The sequence below is a fragment of the Passer montanus genome, unplaced genomic scaffold (assembly GCF_014805655.1).
Source record: "Passer montanus isolate IOZ18808 unplaced genomic scaffold, ASM1480565v1 scaffold36, whole genome shotgun sequence".
NCBI classification, from domain to species: Eukaryota; Metazoa; Chordata; class Aves; order Passeriformes; family Passeridae; genus Passer; species Passer montanus.
Window position 1 is genome coordinate 5,708,996 of NW_024368374.1, and position 23,790 is coordinate 5,732,785.

The 23,790-nt window shown below is 41.7% G+C and overlaps 1 protein-coding gene across 2 annotated transcripts; it reads right to left on the reverse strand.

Annotated features, from left to right (window-relative positions):
• Positions 1–2,355: 2,355 nt before the first annotated feature.
• Positions 2,356–23,773, reverse strand: NUFIP1 (nuclear FMR1 interacting protein 1). Of its 2 annotated transcripts, XM_039716672.1 has the most exons (11): positions 23,209–23,773; positions 22,907–22,995; positions 21,719–21,823; positions 20,926–20,988; positions 20,517–20,593; positions 14,100–14,192; positions 10,206–10,468; positions 8,603–8,731; positions 7,480–7,712; positions 4,700–4,940; positions 2,356–3,058 (listed from the first exon to the last, which is right to left on the reverse strand). In XM_039716672.1, the coding sequence occupies exons 1-11, from the start codon at positions 23,642–23,644 to the stop codon at positions 3,045–3,047; spliced, it is 1,743 nt and encodes a 580-aa protein (XP_039572606.1). In that variant the 5' UTR covers positions 23,645–23,773; the 3' UTR covers positions 2,356–3,044. The 2 variants fall into 2 exon arrangements, with proteins under 2 accessions (XP_039572606.1, XP_039572605.1); XM_039716671.1 differs by having other exon boundaries at positions 2,802–4,940.
• Positions 23,774–23,790: the final 17 nt, after the last annotated feature.

Sequence of the window (23,790 nt, forward strand, 5' to 3'; positions counted from 1 at the left end):
CATGGAGTCGTGTCAGCTGTTGCGGGTGCTGAGCTTGGACCTTCTCTTCAACACTCGATGCAGTCAATGCAGTCCATCAGCCTTGTGCAGCCCGTGGGCTCTGTCTGCTCTGTCATTTCGTTAGGGACAGTGCCTTCACAGCAAGTGTTTTTCACCAACCAGCAAATCTGAGCAGCACTTCCACTTCGGTCTGCAGAGTCCCAGCACAGCTGAGGCTGGTGAGGAACTCTGGAGATCATCCCTCCCAACTCTCACCTACAGCAGCCTGCTCAGGGCTGCATCCTGTCAGGTTTTGAATATCCCCACGGATGGACATGCCACAACATCTCTGGGCAGTCTGTGTCAGTGTTTGACCCTTCTCACAGTAAAAACATTTCTTCTGATGTTTAAAAGAAATTTCCTGTATTTCCTTCCATTAGGGGTGCTTTTGTCAAGTCTTCTCCATGGGCACTACAGAGGAAATCCTGGCTACACTTTTACTTCTCCCATCAGGTGTCTATCCATATGGATAAAAGCCCCCTGAAGCTTCTCTTCTCCAGGCTCTCTCATCTTCTCCCCACAAGGAAGATGCTCCAATCCCTTCATCACCTTTATGGGCCTGCACTGGACTTGCAGTATGTCCATGTCTCTCCTACACTGGGCAGCCCAGCACTGGACCCAGCACTCCAGAAAGACATCACCAATGCTGAACAGAAAGCATCACTTCTTCCAACCTGCTGATGACTGATCACATCCCTTTCACCCTGGCACTTCAGCAAGTGTTCAATCTACCTCATCATCCACCTACCCAACCCATACCTTATCTATAAGGATTTATAGGACACAGCATCTATAGCCTTGCCAAATCTACAGTGAGCAATATCCACTGCCCTCTCCTCAGCCAATCAAGCAAGGAATGTCTCTGTAAAAGACTAGCCAATTGCTAAAGCATTCCTCCTTCATGAAACACTGCTGGCTAAACCCAAACACCTTCTTGTATGTCAGATAGTAGGGAGAAATTCTTTGCTGTGAGGGTGGTGTGCATTAGAATAGTTTGCACAAAAGAGCTGCGGATGCTCCATCCCTGGAAGTGTTCAAGGCCAGGTGGGATAGGGCTCTGAGCAATGTTGTCTGCTGGAAGGTGTTCCTGCCCATGGCAGATGGTTGGAAGCAGCTGATCTTTAAGGCCCCTTCCAACCCAAACCATACTATGACTGTCTTTACAATGTCTGGAAATAGTTTCTAGGCTCATATGTTCCACCTTCAGTGGGGTCAGGGTGAAGCTGATGAGCCTGTAGGGCCTGAGATCCTCCTGAATTAATACTTGTTTTCTTTCCAGTCCTCATGAGCTTTCTCCAGTTGTCTTGTGCTTTCACAGATAGTCAGAAAGACGCACTATACTGGATAGACAGCTTGGAGAATGCAGCACTCCAGTGCAGACTTCTGTCTTTGACAAAACAACCAGCCCAAAGAGCCTGTATTTATTCCTCAACATTTTTCAAACATCTAAGATCTGCAAGGACTGCATGACTGTCATTCTGAATAATGCTTGCACCACATGACTTGGATTAGCAGTCACAGGAACAAGGGTAAACACGAGGGACACCCGGTTGTGACACAGAGCAGCAGAGTGCTGGCAGCAGGGCCAGCACCTCCCTTCGGTGCAGGGCTAACCAAACCACCCCTCTCCTGTGCTCTCAGTGCAAGGACTGCAACATCAACACGTAAAATCAGTTGCAAAGGTCCTCACTGACCAAGCAGTCACAGGGATTAGAAATGCACACACCACTTGTTTCCCTCACCATCCCAGGAGCAGCTGTGCTGTAGCACAAAGGATTTTGTTCACGGGTAAGGCTAAATTGCCTAAGCTGCACCTCCACAAATGAGTAGTCTTGATTTTTTTCTTCCCTCTCTCAACTCTTCTAGCTCAGTAGGTGAGATGGGTTTAAAACAAACAAAAACCAGCAAAGCCCAAGGGAACTGAATTTAAACTAGACGCCTACAACTACATTTTCAGTAGCTAAGTTATAAAATAAGAAAGATAAAAAATAAAATTTCAGAAGTGTGAAGGTTGTCACTGGAATATTTTTATCTAAAGTGAGTCACAAAGACTGAGCAGTAGGATTCTTTTTTTCTTAATAACACTGCAAAAAAAAAAAAAACTTTAAGAAACTACCACCCCAAATCAAGACAATGAGAAAGCTAAAAGCTACACAAAGCAGTGGCTCCAGCAGCATGGCAGAAACAACAGGCTCTTCTTACAGACACAGAGAGGTATTTTATTCGAGTGAACAGAACCCACCTCTGCTAACCCAGAGCAGATAAAACTGCATGGACCAGAAAAGCCTGCAGGCATTTGAGAGTACCGGAGAAGGTCATTATGGCACCTTTCCTACACAAAGGCTGAATCTAAACTACTGAGAAAGCACATCCTTGATGAGCAGGAAGGAGTATGTGAAGTCTGAATGTGGTCTGGAAGAACACAAAAAGAAAAGTGGGGGAAGAGAAAGGGACAGAGACCTTCTACCATTGACCAAGACTGCAGTTCAGGGTTTGACATCACTGCAGTGTCTGTCTCCACATGGCTGCTATATGAGTTGGCAGAAATGGCTTGTTATGAGAAAAATAGCAATTCCTCATGTATGCAACAAGTCCTAGGTTAAAACTTCTGGTTTATCCCATGTACAGATCTCCCCATAAAGAAACCTACTTCTTTCTATCTATATGAAACAGACTTTTAAAAAGACTTTTTTTCTGACAAAGTTTTTGGTTTTATGTGAAAGTTTAATATTCTTAAGTCATAGTGACAACAGTATAAAGTATTCTTGGTAAAGGTTTTGTCTTTTTAAACACAAAGTCAAAGGGTACAATCAAAGAAAGCTCTGCCATCACCTTGATAGGACACAGGGTTGTTTAAAGTGCAATTTAATAGCAAATTTAAGACATCCATTTCTCTTCCTGCAGCTGTTACTTATGCTTTCAACAGCACTGGTACCACTCCACTCTGAAACCAGGTTCTGCTTGAGTGCCAGATCTCCATGGCTGAGTGTTCTTCCTTGGTATTTTCATTGCAGTAAAACTGTAAGAGCCAGAGGCAAGTCAGTGAGATTGAGATGGCTCGTGAGATCATCATGGGAAGAATGAATCATCTGCCTTGGAAATATAAATGTTTATGATCACTGCTTCTATTCTGCACATATATCCTTGAGACACACAACTTTTACAAGGGTGTTGGTATTTATATAATTCCATAAATTTAGACAGTGCATTACAAACACAATATGCAGTTGTAGTTATAAATAGTGGAGCAGCAGGATAGAATTTTCAACTCCTTCTTGTTTCCTGTACTCCACAAATGAGATGTGTGGCACAAGTTAAGGAACTAAAGGAAAGAAAATATAGTTATTAGGCAATAAAAAAACCCCACGTGACTCTCCCTATTTCAGGTGGTGGAATGGAGGGCTAGACTTCTACCAAAGAAAAAGAAAATAAAGCCAGTCCCTGAGAGTTAACGACAACATTTAACCATGACTAAAAGACAAAGAGCAGATTCTGAAGTAGAGGTTTTGAGAATAGATTATTTTTGTGGTGTGTTTTCAGTGTCAATGTCACAAACTAACACCTGGCCTTGATAAGAAGCACTCTGACAAACAAAGGCACAATATAATCAAAAGACTAAATTTGTTTCTAAGCCTTGGCTGATCCTTCTTTTTTAGTGCTCACAAAACTATGGAAGTATGCACAAACCTATGAATAAAACCAGTCACTGGGTGCTGTAGGAGCATCATAACAATGTACCAAGGCATTCTTCCAGAAGGCCAATCAATAAATTCCCAATGTATATGCAAAAGGTAACCAGTAACTCTTGGTAAGCTTTCTAAACTTTGATAATGATATTGAGGGCTTGCTTCAGGAGTTAATTTGTCAGGCAATAACTGTAACAGAAGTTAAAACTCAGTATTGGGTACCTGAGCTCAACCAGCAACCCAGCACTGATGCAAGCAGTTATAGTATCTTTTCTTTTTAATAAATAAAACCTGTACCCTCGTTTCCATTTCTCTGCTCAATTAACAACTTAATTCAGGGAGGAAGAGGCCTCTGGTACAAGCTATACTTTTTGAGACAGGTCAGTTATATCTTCCACACTTTACACTGGCTATATTAGATTTATATTGGATATATCTTATAACAGCTGAAGTGAAACAATGTGTGCACTGCACTAGCATTTTGAAACTACACTGAAATACTTCTGGACACTCAAGATACTCCACACACACTGGACCATGACTTCACATGAAGAAAATCCATCCTTCTTGGCTCTGAGAATGGACTTGCACATGCTTCATAAGAGGGTAAGACACTCAGAACTCTGAAGCTCTAGAGCAGGGATCTGAATCTACTCTAGGGAAGGTCATACTCTGTGCCACTGCTACCTTTGTGCCATGTGGATTTGGAATTACTAGACATGTTTTCCAAGGAAACGGCCACCTAGGGCAGAACAGATCAGGAAAGTGGTTTTAACAGCTCTCAGTATGTACTTTAATGATTTTTTGTTACACTGATGTCTTTCAAAAAGCATCAGTTTAGTAGAAAATGTGCTTTACTGCCATAACAGATATCCTCTACGGTGCTCCTTCACACTGAATTGATGGGGTTTCCCACGTGTCCTCATCTGCCAACTGAGCCATCTGTGAAGTCTGATCCACAGGTTCTTTCTCACCCTGGGTTATTAATAATGCATCTTCTTGTCCTCCTTCTAACTGAAGGTCAGAGCTACAAGAACAATTAGATTCTTCAGGTTTTTCCATGGAAGGCTCTGCTGTAGGTGCAGAGGACTGTTCAGTTTCTGCTTCAGCCTGTGGTTCTGTTTTAAGGTGAAGTCCAAAGAGGTTATTTCTGATGAGGTATCGAACACACTGCAAAATCACATTCCTTTCGTGCCGGATGTCCTGGGCCAGTAACTGGAAATTAAAAAAAGGAGAAGATGATGCACATTTCCCTCTATTGCTCTGTAGCTGATACAAGCATAGCATATACTGATCTACTCAAGTGATTTCCAACATCTTTTGATTTAAACAGTCTCTCACACAGGTCCTGGACACATGGGGCTGGAGACTGCCATGCCAGAGACAATGATGTTCTCATGTCATGGACTGTGATACCAGGCCATGCATTCCAGTACATCAAGGTAGTAGGTCTATTATCATTTCTTCACACTTTGTGAGTTACACTATATCTGCAATTTAATATCCCATGCATTTTTAATTTAAACCCCCTATGAGTAAAAGATAAATACAAGGAAAGGGCATCTTTTATCAGGTACCAGACCATGGATTTAAACAGCAGTAACTGGTCTGGGCTATAATACATACACCAACCTAATTCTAGTAGCTTAATCCATGTGCTAGAGGCCTTCCTCACTGGCTTTAACCTCACTGAAGTTCACTTTGGTAGCAGGAAAAAGAAACCTATCAGCCAGAGAGCCAAATGAACCTTTTTCATTGCGAGTGTCAGCAGAACTAGTAGTATGAACAAACACAATCTGAGCCAAGAGGCTAAATCTGTAACTACCTGATCATTTGCAGGAGAGCTGTATTACACCCTGCAGGAGATTTGGCTAAGTTTGGCTTGTAATGCCACCAAGAAGCTTTTTTTTGTTGTTACAAACTTCAACGGTGGTTTAACCAGCCACTTTTAAATCTGAATATTTCTACTTAGATCACTTCCTAAGAGATGTTACCAGCAGCTGACTCCTAAAATGAGCTTTCAGGAACCTTCCATCTGAACCTGGAGATGTACTTTCGGGCAGACAAGGGACAGCATGGTGATGTTCTCTTTGTTTGACTGGGAGAAACTGGTGAATTCCCAAATGGCCAAATTAGGGCCCAGCAGGGCTGCAGAAATTACCCTATCACAGACTGTATCTTTGTATTTCCTTTTTTAAGGCAGGGATGGCTATCAGTGGAGTGACAGTACACAAGCTTTTGATTTTGTCAGCACAGAGAATGACTAAATACACATTAGTGTTTGCAGGGCCACAATAAATATGTTTTAGTAGTGCCCAAGCTCACTGCTGGATGACTGCCAAGAGACACCTGCAGCAATTCTCCTACCTCCCTTTCTTTTTCTTTTAAAGCATCATTTTATTGATACAACAACCTTTTTTAGCATTCTAACACACCTTCTGGATCCATTTTGTAAAATTTCAACCTTGCTCCCTCTCAAGGTTTTTGCACACTAACCATTTCTAATGACAGTGGAAGGCTACCTGCAAACCTCAGGCCCTCCTCTATGATTCACAGCCACAGTACACATTCTTTAAAAACAACTCTGAGCAATCTGAAAAGGTAAAAAATCCTCACTAAAATGCAATTTTAAAAATGGAATATACTGGCAAGCTTCAGCTCAGGTTTCCTATGTACTGCCAGCTTCTCTCAGCATGTGGGACTTCATCTGACTTTCTTCCAGAGTCGTCACTGCTTTGATCATCAAAAACTTTGAAGAGCAAGTGATAAAGGCATCTGCAGGCTTAGGGAGCTACACAAGGGACAAACACTTCCTTTTCAGTCACTAGGAGCTTGAATTCTTGGCAGCAATGGTACTATGTGCTAAAAAGACTACCGAGGGATTTCTCCCACATCAGCAGCTTGGGTCGTACCTTATCAGGTATCTCTTGCTGAAACATCCTGTGCTATTTCAGAGCTCTGATGTCAGTGGCACCCTGCTTCCTCCTGTGTTTTGCCCACTGCAAGTTCTCCCTTGATGGAAGAGCTTTACGCCATTTATAGAATCACAAGAGTAGTGCTGCTTTTGAGTAATAAATACAGTAAAAGCACCAAGGTTTTGTCAGAGCTCTCTAAAGAAAGACAGCAACCTTTGTGGCCAAATGGGTTGCTCTGCACTGCTACTGGGATTCACCCCAACAAACCTCCTTCTACCCTTCTGAGACACCAACCTGCTGCTCTTCAAGGTGCTGTCCCTTCCTCAGATTGATCAAAACATGCCTAGAGAAGAAACCCTTCTGCAAGCAGGTTGCAGCTAAACACCACTCTGTATTTTAAGTCACCAACACACTTTTCAACAAGATTTCTTTGCATGTGCAAAAAGAACTGCGTGCTCCTCCAGCAGAGGAAGGTGGCTGAACAGCAAAGCTGGGAGCAAAAAATCAGATCATGGCTGCTGGGATTACATACAATCCAAACCTACTGGATACTGTCACAGGGAAGGGAAGACAGAGGTTTGTTCCTTGTGCAGCTCATTTCAAACACATGATTCAGTTGTCATCTCTTACTTACCAAAATGAGTTGTTACCTGAATACTTGCCAGGGTATTTCTATTGGTCTATTAAAGCATCTTCACCTTCTCCAAGTGAAATGCTCACTTTACTGTTCTTAAGCCAGGCCCTGTGCTAACAGACTGCTCTAACTATCCACAGGGAAGAGGAGAAACATTCACAAATAGTTCTACTCCTGCACAGGAGGCATTGTTTTAGCCTCTTACCATTTCCAGCAGAGTTGGGCGGCGCTTGGGAAGGCGAGGTAATGTTTTCCTGCCCCTCTTCTCAGGCCCTCTGGGGGCACGTGCGTTTGAATTCGAGCTCCTTAACGTTGTGCCTGCGCGTTCTGGGCGGTTTTGATTTGGTTTGCGACTCTGAGGAGCAGGAGTAGTTTGAGGTGTATTTCTGAGCACAGCCTGGTTTCTCTCAGCTTTTGTTGCAGTCTTGACAGGGATTTCTTAAAGAAAAAGAACACACTTTCATCTCAAACTTAAAAGCCTCTTCAACATGCTCATATCCCCATGCACTGGCAGTTCGTTAGTACTATTCTTGCTCACACAACCTGATGTGAAGATGTTCAAGGTTTACTTGGAGAAAGGGAGGGTTTTGTTTGGCTTGGGTTTTCTTTTTAAATACAAAGAATCTCTGAACATTCACAGAAAGGAAAACAAGCTATTTCAATTCTACAGCACAAAAAAAAGAAAAGGAATAACACCTGATCAAGATTTTTCAAACCTTTGCCCTCTTATCACTTAAGAAGTACCGTGCTTCACATTATAGCTTGCTGCAAATTTGGCTGCTGAGAAAATCATGACACAGTTAGGGCAGAGGATGCCCAAGTTCAATTCACTGTCTGCTAGATGCTCTCCAACTTTGGGTAGGCCACCCAGGGCAACTAAGGCTTAGTAAATATTCGCAAAAACAAGCAGCAGCAGCAATTCCTCCCCACACACTGATGCATACACTCAGAGAAGCACAAAATCCAAGTAACAGACAGTTCAAGTCCTACAGCAACACCCAGCAGCCTTCTATGGAAAAAGCTCTTAAGGATGTGAAAATTAGTTCATGGAGTGACAATAACAGCTTTTTCCTGGCACTATTCAAACATGATTTGAACCAAGGCTGAAAACAGGTTCCTTATTTTCCCCCAGCTAGGGGAGAAAAGGTTTGGGAAATCTGATGGCACACACCTAATCAAAGGCATTTTATGCTTCCTCTCTCAGCCCAGGACATGCTGCTGAAAAAAGGACAGCAAAAAAAGCCACAGTCCTGCTTGCAGTCCCCGTCACTGCAGTGTGACACAGGGTAGAAGGGGAGAGGAGAAGGGCAGAGGTTGTTTCCACACACCTTCAGGCTCACTGTCGGATGCGCTGCCATAGTTGACCGACAGCGCGCTGAGGGCAGAGGTCACCTGCCTGGGGACAACTGCCGTTCCCAGTCTGCCATCCTCCTCAGCTGCCTCATCCTTGTCAGATTCTGCAGGGAAAGAAAAGGCAAGAGGGATTTTTCCCAACGATCCTGCCAACAGCCAGCCTCGCTGCCAAATCCCCATCGCAGCATCACACACACCTGATGTTGGGCACCATTGCCCAGTGGTGCTGTGGACTGATAGAAAACCCCCCACATTTGTTTACCCTCTACAGGTAGGTGGTGGCAAACTGGTGCCTCCACTGGTTTATAGTCCTGCCAGCAAAGTTACTGAAACAAAGTTTCCTGAACACGAATTTCCTGAAGCTCAGCAGAAAGCTGAGCTTTCTGCTTCCTTCTTTGCATACCAAATATAATCATAAGTTTTGTTATCAAGTGTAGGTCAAGAGAGAGAGAGATTTCATAATATGTCTTGCTGAATTTAGTTCTGAGATGGAGGAGAAGGATTTAGAAGCCAATCAGGGAGCATTAAAAAAAAATACTCAAAAAGATGCACCTATACAGTAAAATCATAGGTTTGGGCTGTATTTTATTTTTTTTTAATTCTACTTAGTTATACTGTGTTTGTCATTATTTGTTCTGGCTATATTTCTCAATTGTTTAAAAAGCTGCATCTAGCTTTAATATGGTGTAATTAAGGGGTGCCACATTCCTTTTCTACCTACTATAACAGAGGTCACTAGCTGCACTTTGGCATAATTAGACCTTTTATCATTAAGTAAAACACAGATGCTGCAGGGAAATACAGAGATATTTAAGCATACTTATGTTTCCCAACACGCAAAGATTAATGGAATAAACAAATTGCATAGGGATGCTGAGTTCTTGTTCTCACTAATTGAAGATTATGTTTTCAAGAGGAAAAATTCAGCATCAGACATCTTTCCAGGGAATGTATTCTACCCTTGTTGCTAAAAATAGCCAGAGTATAAGTCAGCTTACATGCCATATTCTAGGAGTACTGCATCACTGCTGACTATATTATAAATAGTTAGATCTGAAGAATTTATATTGCTGCCAGCATGAGGAAACAAGACATGCTCACAAAGAAAAACCCAACAAAAAAACAAACCCAAAAAACCTAAGCAGGAATACTTCAGAGAACACACACATATGGAGAACATCAAGAGTAATAATACTGCATAGAACAGAATTAAAAGTAAAATACTGACATTTTAAGTAATTCACTTAACTCATAAAAGGAAATCCATTTGTTTTCACTTTCTAAATACTGTTGTTTCCAAAACCACAAAGGGATATTTAACAGCCTTTAAAAATAATTTGGCTGTTGAAGTACTTCATTCTTCTTCTGGTTTTATAAATACTTTCTTATTTCTCTTACGTTAATTTAGCAACCTAAGTTGGTGCTGCATGGCCTTTTCACTACTGTACAATATTTACATCAGAACATGCAACAAACTTCATGTCAGACTTCCAAACTGGTAACTAGCAAGCACAGTCTCAGCCTCTAAACGTAAAACAACCATTTAAAATAAAACTTCTCCAAGTTCCTTCATCTTACCAACATCACCGTTTGCCAGAAGACCAAGAGGGTCCACATCTTTCTCATATGCTTGGCCTGCCAAAGCATTTTGCTGTTCATGTTCCTTTTCACATGTGCTGTCTTCTGGTGCATTGGCTTCATTTTGAGTTCTAGGTCCATGATAATCGCCACCATTTTTCCTAAATTTCTTCCAGAACGGGCGCCATTGTCTTCTCCTGTGTCTTCGTTGATGGCCAAGACCCTCTCCATTTTCTGAAGGTTTCCACATCCCCTTCATTTTGCTGGAGAATAGAAACAGAAAGCTCATACAGATTATAAGGTATGAGAATAAAAACAACTGATGTAACCAAATGGCTCAGGTCCTTGTTTAAGGTTCAGCAACACAGAATGATGCCAGGACTTACACCAGCTCGGCTAACACAAGGTGACAGACCATAAAATCAGTCACACCTCATCTCAGGCAGGTCAATGGGACAAAGCAGGAATTGAATGAACAGTTTGAAGCTCAGGACTTTTAGTGTTTAGCTTTCAACAAGGCCAAGGGTACATGGGCTAAGAAAATTCCTCGATAACCTGCAGCTGGAGAACATGGTGTTTTCATTTCAGATAATTCATTTCAGAATTCTCTCTTCACTTAAGCACTAAAGTCATTCAAAACAAAGGCAACATGAAGTTAAAATAAAAGCATCCACTACAAACATTCTTTCACTGCTGAAGTCTCTTTTCTAACTAGAGCTCTGAGAAGCATCTTGCTGCACCAAATCCATTCAGCCATCTGACACCATCAGCTGCAATGACTACCTACTCCCGCCTCCAACCAACATGCCATTCATCTTTTCCATTCCAAGGAAAAGGAATAAAAGAAATGTCCATCAGGATAATGCATTTTTTTAAAACCTAAAACAAAATAACAAGTCCTGAAATACAAGAAGAGCACAGCATGCTGGTTCCACTTATCTTTCACAGCTCTATTATCTTCCTATAAACACATGTTGATAGGAAGATACATGGAAAGCTCAACAAACTCTGGCTGAATTCTATAGATACGAGAATAAATGTGACCAAGAGAGAAAAGCAAATATGAAAGGGACAGCTGAAGCTTTCCGAAAATATTTATTTCCAAGCAACAGAAACTTAATTCAGCAAAACAGGACTGTAACTAATCATCAGTACATTACAACAGCAGAAACTGCACAAGATCTCCTGTCCTGAATGAGCGCCATGGTTTGTTCTGATCCATTCTGCCTCAGCCTCACCCACAGCACAGCTGAGGTCTTATTATCCTCATGTGGGATGCTGTGTTCATGTCTGGCATTGCTGAAGTCCTACAGCAAGGTGTTAATATTTTGAGACAAAGGACTTTTTTGTTTGTCCTCATTCTGAGGTCTAAACAAGTCATTTAGTAACCCGTCCTTCTTGTGTTACAAGAATCAGTGTGTAATTACACTTTATTCACCTCTCCCACCTATGCAATCTTTCTAGGCCTCCATGACACAGCCTTTTCAAGCCACCCACTACTTTGTTCAGAAATGTTCCCGTTACCAGCATTCCTCTCTTCCATGCTTTTCTGGCTTTATCAAGTCCTTCTTTAGAGAAGAACAAGGCCAGTCATAGCACTCAAAATTACTTTATATCACAGCAAAACATATTTAACTTCATTCTCCACTCACTTCACAACAGTGTCTAACACTGATTGCTCATCCCTGATGGCATCACCCACCACAGTGTTCCTGTGGCACAAGTGGCAAGGCACTGCCTTCCTGTGCATCAGTCCCTCACCCACAAAAGAAGGCTAATATTATCTCCTATGATTCAACTCCAACAACAGAGATAACTGCATTTCTGAATTTGTCCATCCACGCTCTATATTCAGTATGTTGTACAACCTAGAAGATATTAAGCAAATGCAGGCTTAATTAAAGCTGTTGTCCTTGACCAAGGGTTAAAAACAACTTTCTAAATTCTCTGGGGCCTCAAACACGCAGAAAGAAACCTCAAGGTCAAAAACGTGTCCCAGCAAACATCAGCCTGCTATCTGCCTTCTGCCATTCCCTTGTGGAAGACATCCTGCTCTTCACTCTCCATTCAGAGGGCATGGAGAGCTGTGCACTATTACTCAGGTGTTGTGAGACACCAGAGAGGCTTCCAAAGCAGTCCTTCTGCATCTCTGATCTCACACGCAGGGATGCTGAGACTTAGGAGTTGCAAAGCACTTCAGACAACCACAAACAGAAAGCACCATGGAAGTGTTAAGCATCTAATTTTTTGTACATCTTACTTAGCCATTTGCTTTAATAGTACAGCTTGCAGAGAACAAGCTGTATTCTATTTTTTCTTCACACATCAGTAAATTTGCCAGATAAGCACCAATTCCAGAATCTTGACTGCTGATATACAAAGCAGAAACGACAGATTATGGATAGTTCACCAAGTCTAGAGTGCTAAGGGGAGGGAGGGAGGGAAGAAAAAGAAGAGATTTCTAGAATGAACTAGAATAAAAAGTTGCTACGCAGAAGTGAAGAACCTGAAGTTTTGAGGATGGTTTTTCTTTTTCCAAACAGTTTTCCAGATATAAACCTACTAACAAATGTAACAGCATGGAATTGCTGACAGACATTTAAGGCTACTTGATGCATCTGACTCACAGCCACAAAAATTAGCAAATAAAGCCTGTAGACATCAAACAGTTTGTTACTGTGACAAAGAAATGTCATAATATATATGTTATATATACATGTTATATATATACAATATATATGTTTGCATCTTTAGTTTCAGTGTCCAGGTTTGGTTCTTTGGGTGCAAAGCACTCCTGCCGCTTTGTATCCTTTAAAGGAAGTTTTACTTCAGTCTTCTATAAACCTTTCCTTTCAGGCATGAAAGGCAACTGGTTGAGTGGGGCCAGGCAAGTGCTGGATCTTCTGAAGAACATGCAACAACAAGGTAATTTGCACTGTCCACATTTAATAAATTGTACTAACTTCTTATTCTGCACTAACTCAACCATTTTACCATGGTGCAAAAGTTTGCAAGTTTTGCTTTGTTTGCTGTCATCTCCTACACAAAAAGCTAGGCAAACCCCAGCTGCAATTCCATGCAGCAGAAAATGGCATTTAGCAAGAGCCCCTTAGGACTGAGTCTGCTCCTGCCTTCCAGCTCAGTCATTCTAGTTTAAACAAATTATATTTTAGGAGTGTGGTTCATTATAACATCTTTTTTTAAAAAACAATCTTCCCACAGGTCCTAAAGAGAGCTAATGAAGTTAACTGGTTCCACCTAACAATGAAACTGAGAGAGAAGAACAAAACTGCTGGAAAATAATTTATAAGACAGCAAACAGATAAAAATCCAAGTAAGCACTAGCTCAGAACAATGGTAGCAGATAGATTTAACTTTATTTTCATATAGTTTTCATTATAACTTATATAGTGCTGCTTCTTTTTTCTGCCTTCCATCATCTTTATCTTTTTCCCCTTTTCATTTGACTACTGATTTATCATCAGAAAGGAGAGAGAGTAAGAATAAAATCTCTGTTGGCCATTTTCAGGTAATAAAGGATTAAATCATGTGGAATCATTATTGTTGCATGACTTCTGCCTGCATTACTACTTCTTCAGAGACCAAGGTTATGCTGATCTAATGAATGCCCACTAGAAAGTGGTTTTCTCAAACAAGCCAGAATACCAGATTTTTAATGTAGTTATTCTTTCATTTAACTGAAGAGGACTTTGGAGCACTATGAAGTAAACAAAAGAGTATTACATCAGCAGTTTGTCAAATGGCCTGTCCTCTTCTAAAGGGCAGCCAGATTCTGTATACAGTGGAAGCAGCAAGTGTTGGGAGACCACAGTAAGACAGCATACTTTTGAACTCGGTGGGAGGAATGCAACAAGCTTGGTTCAAAACACTTACCCAAACTGCTGGGTAGTCAGCACTTCTCCCCTTTCCTCCTTCTGAGTCTGCATTTCCTTCTTCCTTTCAATGTTTGCCAAAGTAGGAAAATTTCTAGAAGAAAAAAAACCCAGTTTCACTGCTCTTAAAGGATTCACTGTAGTTTCTCAATTCCCCCTTTACCAAATCAGCTTCCTCTATAAGCATTACAGATTTTTAAAAATTTTCAAGGAAGTTTAACAGACTGTTTCTTTATTAAAAAGGCATTAGTGAGGAAAAGAAACCTGAGAGAATTTAGGCTGACATATCCTCATGCAACAAACAAAACAAAAACTTAAAAAATGTATCACATTAGCATTCTTAGATTTACCAAACCACCAAGCAAGGTACATACAAAGTTTGGTTATAGTCATGGACCCTCTCCTTGCCCTAACACATGATTTAGTCCTCTTATATTATTTCTATAGAGCTTCATTTGGATTATTTGAATGACATGCCTTTAGCAAACTAACTGCTGAGTTCTTGTAAACTTAAAAACAACAAAAAAAAAGGTTATATGAACAGCTTCTGGGTGCACAAGATTCCTTTAATGTGAGAAGGAAAAGCACACAAGTTCCTTCTTAAGCAATATTTAGCATTGTGCTCGCACACTGACCTCAGGTTCACCAGAATTACTGCCCCTTTTTAATTCAAGGTTCAAGAAAAGTTACCATATCATGCAGATGAAAAAAAATCTACAGTTGCAACCATTTCCCAAACCATCCCATCTCTTCCATTCCCCGCCACCCTTAACATCCTTCCCTCCAGACCAATGTCTCACTGGTTCTAACACGCAGAGCCTGGGTAGCAGGCTTTTTACCACCAAAGCCCAAAAATGGCTACACTACTTGCTCTGCTTTGAGATAAAGGTGGTAAATGAGAAACACATGCACATGCTCCCCCAGCTTCTGGATAGAAACACAAAGAATAAATATTTGATGTCTATTAAAATGAAGTAAAGAGAAATATAGAACAGCTTCTCAGTAAAAATAGCTAACAAAAAAGATACAAATCTTTCTTTAAATATTTAATCTTATCACATGCATTTCCCCCATATTACAGCATGAATGCTAAATGTCACATTGATTCAAGACAACTTCAACCACATACCAAGGGAAAAAGAAGCAATTTCTACAAGACAAACCTAAACACACTACAGAACTTGTCTCCTTTAAGAGGATTTGAACATGAGCTGTCAACATCTATTTTCTTTGGATTTCTCCCAGAAATCTGCCATATATCTCAAGTGAGCACAAGGATGCGATGCTTTACCTCTGCTCCTCCCTGTTAGTTAGATTTGTTCATCCATGTTACAACACTCCCAGCACACAGCAAATGTGCAATGAACTCTTTAATCTCAAAAGCTTTGCACTGACAAAGACCCCTGTGTGCGGCAGTTTTAGAAGGGGTTTTCCTTCAAACACAAAGGCTCCCATGAGGACATCAAGCCATAAAACAAGTACTTATGCTCAAAAAATCCCCAAGCTTATTGTAGAGATTGCAGGGGGGAGAGTGTTTTAAATATAAGGGAAGACCCTAAATACTAGAGCAAAGGAGTCTTCAAATGCTCCAGCACTTATGCTGATTAAGGACATATTCAGACACGCTCTCTCAACACGGTTTGAGACATGAATGCCTCCCACCTTCATTCCTGTGAGTTACCACTCCCTCCACGAGCCACCGTAATGGACTGCACCAAGGCTTTCAGTTCCATTTAAACTGCCAAGACTGACAGATTTCTCTTAAACCACCCTTCCAGCTGACACAGGCAGTAACTGACAGCTGGCGAGAGCTCAAGTCACAAGTCCCAGTATGCCTGCAGAAGCACATCTGAAGGCATCTGTAGTGGCTGTGTTTATTTTCTCCAGCTCTTCTCAAATGTTAAATGGCATTTTACTCACTGCCTTTACTGACTGAGCCTCTCCATGTAAAAGGCCATATGCTTGAATCCCAAGAGCTGACTTGGGTTTGCACCCTTCTAAGATGGCAAGCCATCCTCCTCTCCTAAGAAAATGATGTTCCTAAAACATTACCTACAAACACCACTGAAGTAGAAGTACCCCAGCACTTATGCCTTGCAAACAACTTGTCAGAGCTTGAATACAAAGAGCTTCATCAGCCCCCACAGGGCTTTACAAACTGAAGCAACTTTTTGTAAAAGGGAGAGTTAAACCAGGATTTGATGGTCTGGCACAGCAGACTTCATGAAGCCAGTACAGCCTGAGAAGGCAGCCCTCTTTCATAGCAGCTGCAGGTCCCAACAGTACACACTTCTACAATTCAAAGCTTTTCAAAATAAACTGATAGTATCAGAAAACTGCTTTTCAGGCTAAGATGGGTTTACTAAATATATCCCAACAAAGTGAGACATGCAGGTAAAGCTTCTAGGGAACAGTGACACTGAGCCTAATCAATAACACATGTGTCTTAGTGAATAGGTTTTTTTTTTTCCAATAAATGAGCACACTAGCCAGAGCCATGCATTTTTTTATAGGCCAGCATACTTTATCTTGCTCTCATAAACATTGGAGTAAAGCAGCTCTTAGCAAGCAGTGAAGAAATAGAGCTTTGCCAACAGCTAACACAAAAGAGACCTGTTTCTATAGCAGTTTATACAATGAATTCCTGAGTCAAGAGGTATACAAGTTCATCATTTTAACAGGAACAGCACTGTGAGCAAAATGCCTCAAAAATTTCTTGAGCTGGTCTTAATTGCATATGCACAGCAAAGGAGACATAGATAGCCCAAAGGGAACAAAAATGACCCAACAGAGCTGATAAAATCTTGGCTTTACTTTCCCACATCTGATTTAACCATATGTTAACTGAGGCAGTTTCATTGCTGATCTATCCCAGCAGATCAGAGTAAATTTATTGCATCTATGTTTACCTTGATCTCCTGACACATCCCTTCTACTTTGCTTGGTCTTCTCTCCTTTTACCAAGTTACAAGAAATTATTTTCCATATTGCATTCTTCACTACTATGAACGCAACACCAGGGAGGATTCCAGACTACTCTAGGATTATCATTATGCAACTAGAAAACCACAAATTAATTAAAAGTGGTGTCTTTAACAGTACTGGACTTCAAGAACTAAGTACATGCTTAGCCTGTGAGATGTATTGCAAGGAATACAACAGACAATTCCTATCTGAACAAACCAATGCCAAGAGAATAAAGACAGCAGGGCAGAAAGGAGAGAATTTACAAGCAACACACAAGCTCAAGAAAAGCCCCCAGTGTTATATTAGGAGCTAAGCAAAAGTAAATTAAATTATTTGCTTTAACACTAAAGCAGCCTTGCCACATTCTTACTAATAACCATTGCTCAAGAAATGTTGGTGAGAAACAGATGGGCTGGCAGGACCCAGATCTCACTTGTGAAGTAGGGAAGACAGCAATACCTCATTCTGACACATTAAGGAAATGCATTGCAGATAATTCTCTTTAAGCTCATGTTAAAGAAAAAATATGCTGAAGACAGCACATTTCTCAATACTTGGAAGGGACAGGACAAATCAAAACAAGAAAAGTTGATGTCAGACTTCACAACCATCTGTCTGCAAAACACAGGGAAACCCTGAGATCCCATGGAACTTCATCTCTATTGCTCTTTACTTAATTAGATTTCTTGGCTCAGCAGGTTCAACAGGAAAACAGCATTCCAATTCAGCATGCTTCATCCAGAGATACTCCTTACCAGCTCTCCTCCTCCCCTTTCCTCTATGAGGGTAAGGCTACACTTTAAACCCAAGCTCTTTCTTGAAGATTTTAAGCAGGATACACAATTGAGCAACACAGCAGCTAATTAAGAAGAAAAATCTCAACTCTGCAAGTAATTATTTATAACGGCTGAAAGAACAAGCAAGACAGGATGCAGCAAGGAAACACACATATTAAATCACTGCAACCTAATTAGGAACAAACTATTAATGACCTAAAAAGATTCATTCTTAGCTCTGATTGGAGCTTCTAGAAAGAAAAAGGTTTTTTTCCTGTCACTGTAAACCAAAACTGCTTAATAGCTCAGACTCCCTCTGGTGTCCCTCTTTTCTGTACAATGCAGTGTTTACTGTGAGTCAACAACAGACCTTCAGTACTAAACTGATGCTTTGCTGGTGACCCAATTAATGCTGCACAAAAGTTCCAGCTGGCTTTCTCTCTCTGCCTGCCTACTGCCCCCTTTTTTTTTTAATTAAAAAAAAGAAGGAAGCTCATAGAGCTTCCTCGCTGTACAAAGAGTAACAAAAGCCACCCAGGTAGTCATTCTACACCCATCCATCACAGCTAAATGCGATGCCCACAGAAGGCTTGAAGTACCAAGATAAGGCACTACTCCATCTAGTGGCCTTAGCTCAGACAGTCCTAATCCCATTCTGCCTTTTCTGGTTGGTGGCTGTGACCACACAACTTTATGTCCCTTGATTTTACTGTGCTGCAGCGAGCAAAGGCTTTCAGCAATGCTGTATCACAGCCAAATCACATTCATCTATAAAACCAACATGAGATCCTTCAGAAGCTCACAAAACCATCTCAGGCAGGGCATCACCCTTACAATTAAGTGTAGATAAAGGCTGCTGTGATTTGCAGCACCCACTCCCCACACAAACAATATCCGTAATTTTGCATTCAATTCCCACTTTCCTATTGTTCTAGTAGAGCACATAGTGACCTAAACACCTTAAACATCATTTCAACACTTAAACCTCAGCATCAGATGCTAAACAGAAGCTCTCCTGAACAATTCCCAAAACAGAGAAGTGTATGAAAAGTTGAAGAAGAGTAGCAAAGCCTCTCTGGGAGACTGCATACCAGTATGGATCTTCTTCCTTGGACCTACCATTAGAAAACTAGGTCACAAAAAACCCACAACAGTAATATGCAGACTGAAAGCAAATAAAAACCAAGCCCTCAAGCATCTTTTGAATAAAAGGAAATCTTAGAATTAAAATTAATCTAGTAAGAAAACTTGCCTAATCTAACATCACACTTATATTTGCACAGATCACAACCAGTTTTTTTTTTCTGGTTAATGATGGCATTTTAAAAATGGGAGAAAATAATCACTTGTTTCTGTATCAAAAAATTGTTTTTTTTTTAAAGAACCTGTGGATTATTTTCATTTGTGAAAAATGAACAGTGGGTGCTGTTCATTTCTTCACAGAAGAATTGACTTCTGTGATGTGCCAACAGAGTGGCAAGATTTCCCTTTGCCTTTCTGAAGTTTGCAGAAAAAGCTGAAACCATGTCCAAAGAAGAATTAAAACCTCCAAGAATGAAATTACATGGGGATAAATTTTGCTTCACCATCCAGGAAAAAATGGATGGGAATTCTATAATAACTTCCATTCATTTTTCTTTTTTCAACAAAAACAGTGTAAAGATGTATTAAGGGAAGTGAAGCTCAAAGCAAGAACACATTAATGTTGCCTTCTGACATGGATGCAAGGTGGATACATCAGTAGGATTCCATCAGACCACTGGGTTTTATTTTTACTAAAAAAACTCCACATGACTAGTTCACAGCCCTAGCTTATCACCACTGATCTCAAAATTAAATTTATATCACTTCCCATTCTGCATACAGGACTGTTGCTTGTGGAAACAAAACACACATTGATCACTTGCAAGACTATATTCTAAATTATCAACAGATGTGAGGAAAGCATGTAGCATCTTTCTCCTGCTGGGAAAGTGTGGATTTTAATTTATTGAACTCTGAAGGAAGAAAAATCTGGGAGATAAATACTTCAACCCTGGTCAAGATAAAAGTTACACCCTGTTAAATCACAGGCTAAGAAATATTGAGAAATACTGCTTATAGTAGAATTTTACCTTGCATCCTGCATAAAATGTAAGTTAGAGTACCTGAGAACAGCATCATTCATGGTTTCTGCTCTCTTTCATTAGAAAAGTATCGAGCAACACAGAAAGCCCTTAAAAATCAGGAAAACTCCCTGGTGTGTTCTACTGGGACAACTTAAGCTGGGGAAATGTGCACACAGTATTACAATTATAATCAGTACAATAGTTCTGGATTTTTAAGCTACTAAAAACCACTACACAAACATTTCTGACCTAAAATATGATCTGTGGTGAGGCTAAAAGGAATGAGGCATTCACCTAACCTGGGACACCACATCAAGCATCTGGGAAAGCTGCTTCCCTCTGAGCTGATACCTTGCCTTCTATTATAATCTTTTAAGGTATTATCATCTCTGCAGCTCACACTCTCCTGGCTCATACATTCTGACACAGATCACTGCTGCAGGAGTTTTATAGGGTAAATGGAACAGCAGAAACAGCAAGTTATGTGCTGCTCCTGCCCTTCAGCTGTCATCTTATGCTGCCACAAGGAAAATACAGTAAAACAAATCCATAGGCCACAAGTCTTACCTTTTTCTTTCTTCTCTCCATCTAGCAATCTCTTCTGGACTATCTAATTTTATTCTTTTGGCACCAGGTGCATGTGCCTAAGGAAAAAGTATTTCATAGGTGTTTAAAAGGGGAAGGAAAAAAACCACAAGTTAAAAAAGAAAACATCACTATGTCAGGTATAGTGGTATCACATTGTTTTCATCTCCAAAACTGGTGAGACTGTACACAGAGATGATAAAATGAATCCATTAAGAAAATCCCATAGTATTTAACAAATTTTCATCCATGATATTGTCTTGAAACAGATTCTCCTGAGAAATCATACATTTTCTTTCCAAGTGAATGAAAGGAAACCACTGAAGAATGAGTAAGGGGACTATGGCAAAGATGGCACAGACTCCTATTTTGGGCCCAGAGGGTTACCTACATTCTTCCAGTGTATCTGAACAATCTTCTCATGGGCACTGAAATTGCAACCTTCTTCTGAGCACTGCAAGACAAGAGGGTGAACTTAAAACATACCAATTTACACAAATTATAAACAAGCTTTTGAGCACACTTCAAATAAACTCAGTCAGCTGCCTGTACAGTTTGTTGCACAAGCTGTGTAAGTTACCCTGTTTGCTAACAAAAGTGATTGTAAAAACAGCAAGCAGGGATAATGCACTTTTAAATTTCATCTGGTTTTAGAATAACCAGTGTAGGCGATGTATCTGACAACTGAAGAGAAAGTGAAGTTTGCCTAAGATAAAAATTTGCAAGACTTGTCCATTTCAAATTTTGATACTTGCAAATTTTGATACTTCTCAAAGGAAATTTTTAAATGTTTTCACTCAACAACTCAAGATAAAAATTTGCAAGACTCGTCCATTTCAAATTTTGATACTTCTCAAAGGAAATTTTTAAATGTTTTCACTCAACAACTGTACATGCAATAGTGGCGTCAATTAATGAATTAATTTTAATGAATTAATGAATTAATTTCCATGGCTTAGTAATACTTCACAAGAAAAACTGTTTAAAAGGCTTTAGTAATAAAACCAAAAATACAGCAGAAGCCTCCCCTACATACAGCATTCATAACAAAATCCTCTACTAATACTTGACATAGCTCTGGAATCTCATTCCTGTGTCTTCTGTTCAAAGAGTGACTACAGCTAACAACTTGTCAGGCACAAAGCAAAAAATCAGTGTGAATAAAAAAAGCCAAACTCATTAACCTGCTTATGCTGTGAAATGTGTTCATCGTACTTCTCCTGGTTTTTATAGCCACGGTCACAGGTATCACAGTAATGAGAAAAAACTGGCTCTTTTTTCTTTCTGGTCTGAAAAAAAAAGAAGAAATAATCTCAGGATTGCAGTTACAACATATTCCCGTGTTTAGTTAGTTATGAAAAAATATTAGTATTTTTGTTAATAAAGCAGTTACATGTTTCAAAAGTTTCAAAGACAAGCTAACATAATATGAAAGTTAAATTCCAATTACTTATCTTCTAAACAAAGTGCCCTGCACTCAGCTCTTCCCACTACCACCTTTCAATCAATTATTGCTTCTGCAAACACACCAGTCTGCTGGCACAGACTTCTGAGGGCTGTGAGATTTAGGCTAAAGCTCCATGTCTCTTCCCTACCAAGACAGACCATGACTGGTACAAGTTCAGAGGGCAGCACAGACCCTTCCTTCTCCCACTACACACATCAGGGTCATCTGGCTGGCAGGTCTTGACCATGAACAGAGCACTAGTGTAATTCAGGCACCATCACAGTAAGGTGACATAAACCTGTGTAACAATTTGGTTGACATGTATCTTTCAAGAGTTACAGACTGTCACATGTTTGCTCTCTTCTAAGGGCACCAGATCAGACAGGAGAACCAGACCTCTATAGTGCCTTGGGACAAGTCCCATAAGACTGACACCATGACAGAATGGTTTTGGTGGGAAGGGACCTTCTGAGATCACCTGGTTCCACCCCCCCTTACCATGACCTATGACCACATCAGGCTGCTCAAAGCCCCATTCAATCTGGCCTTCAACACTTACAGGGACAGGCCAGTTACAGCTTCTCCAGGCAATGCGTACCAGTATCTCATCCCCTTCATAATAAAAAAAAAATCTCATGTCCAATCTAAATCTATTGTGCTTCAGTTTAAAACCATTACTCCTTGCTCTAACACTACAGGCTGTACTATGAAGTCTGTCCCCATCTTTCTCCTAAGTTCCCTCAAAGTACTGCAAGGATGATGCAGGGTTCTACCTAAAGTCTTCTCCAGGCTGAACAAAGGGCTTCCCCAGTTCTCTCAGCCTTCACAGGAGAGGTGCTCCACCCGCTCATCACTTATGTGGCCTTTCCCTGGACCCATGCCAACACGTACATGTTCCTCTTACACAGGGGACCCCACTCCGTACCTTTGGCTTGTTATTTTCTTCTGGACAATGTTTACTAAATGGAGGCGCTTGCTTGCCCTGCCACTTCTGGGAGAAATTACCATTTCCACCTTCAGAACAGAGAAAGGAAAAAACAAAGATGAGCCATTCACAGATATATCTGGTAAAACACCCCCCCTCCCACCTCGGTGGGGAAGAGATAAGAGCGGGCTGAATGACCAACGTGCTTGGAGGAGAGCCCTGCAGCCCCACGGGCTCACGACAGCCCGCGTGTGTGGGAAGGAGCCCAGGGGCCCACGACACGGCTCCTGCCCTGCCCTCACCAGCGTGCGGGCCCTGCGGCCGCGCTCCGTAGGCCGGCGGGAACCAGGCGGCAGGCGAGCTGTAGCTGTGCGGGGGAAGGAAGCTCTCGGGCTGCGGGTAGCTCTGAGCCGGCGGGAAGCCCTCGGCGGGCTGCGGGTAGCCCTCGGGCTGCGAGAAGTTCTGGGCAGGCTGGGGATAGCTCTCGGCGGGAGGCACGCTCTGGGCGGGATCCGAGTAGCCCTCAGCGGGCGGGTAGCTCTCGGCGGGCTGCGGGTAGGACGACTCGGCGGACGCGTAGGGGCCGTCGGGCGGCGGGTAGCGGCCGGGCGGGGGGTAGGGCACGGGGGCAGCCCAGAAGCTCGTGTCCCAGGAGGGCGGCGGGCAGAAGAAGGGTGGGGGCATGCCCGGCGGAGGCAGCCCCGGCGGCGGCGGCGGGTACCAGGCGAAGGGGTTCATGTCGGGCCCGGGAGGCCGCCCGGTGTGCGGACCCCGGTGCGCGATGCTCTCGCTCCACCACGTGGGGCCCTCCGGCGGCGGCCGCTGAACGCGTCACGTCCGCCCGAGCAGGGCGAGCCCTCCCCGCCTCCCTCCCTCCCTCCTCC

Excerpts from the sequence above, each read along its gene's own strand:
- NUFIP1 (XM_039716671.1), bottom strand. The coding sequence starts at position 23,644 with ATGAACCCCTTCGCCTGGTACCCGCCGCCGCCGCCGGGGCTGCCTCCG. Across the intron at positions 8,732-10,205 it reads TCTGGCAAACGGTGATGTTG|AATCTGACAAGGATGAGGCA; the intron begins GTAAGATGAAGG and ends CTTTCCCTGCAG. Across the intron at positions 7,713-8,602 it reads ATCCGACAGTGAGCCTGAAG|AAATCCCTGTCAAGACTGCA; the intron begins GTGTGTGGAAAC and ends TTTTTCTTTAAG.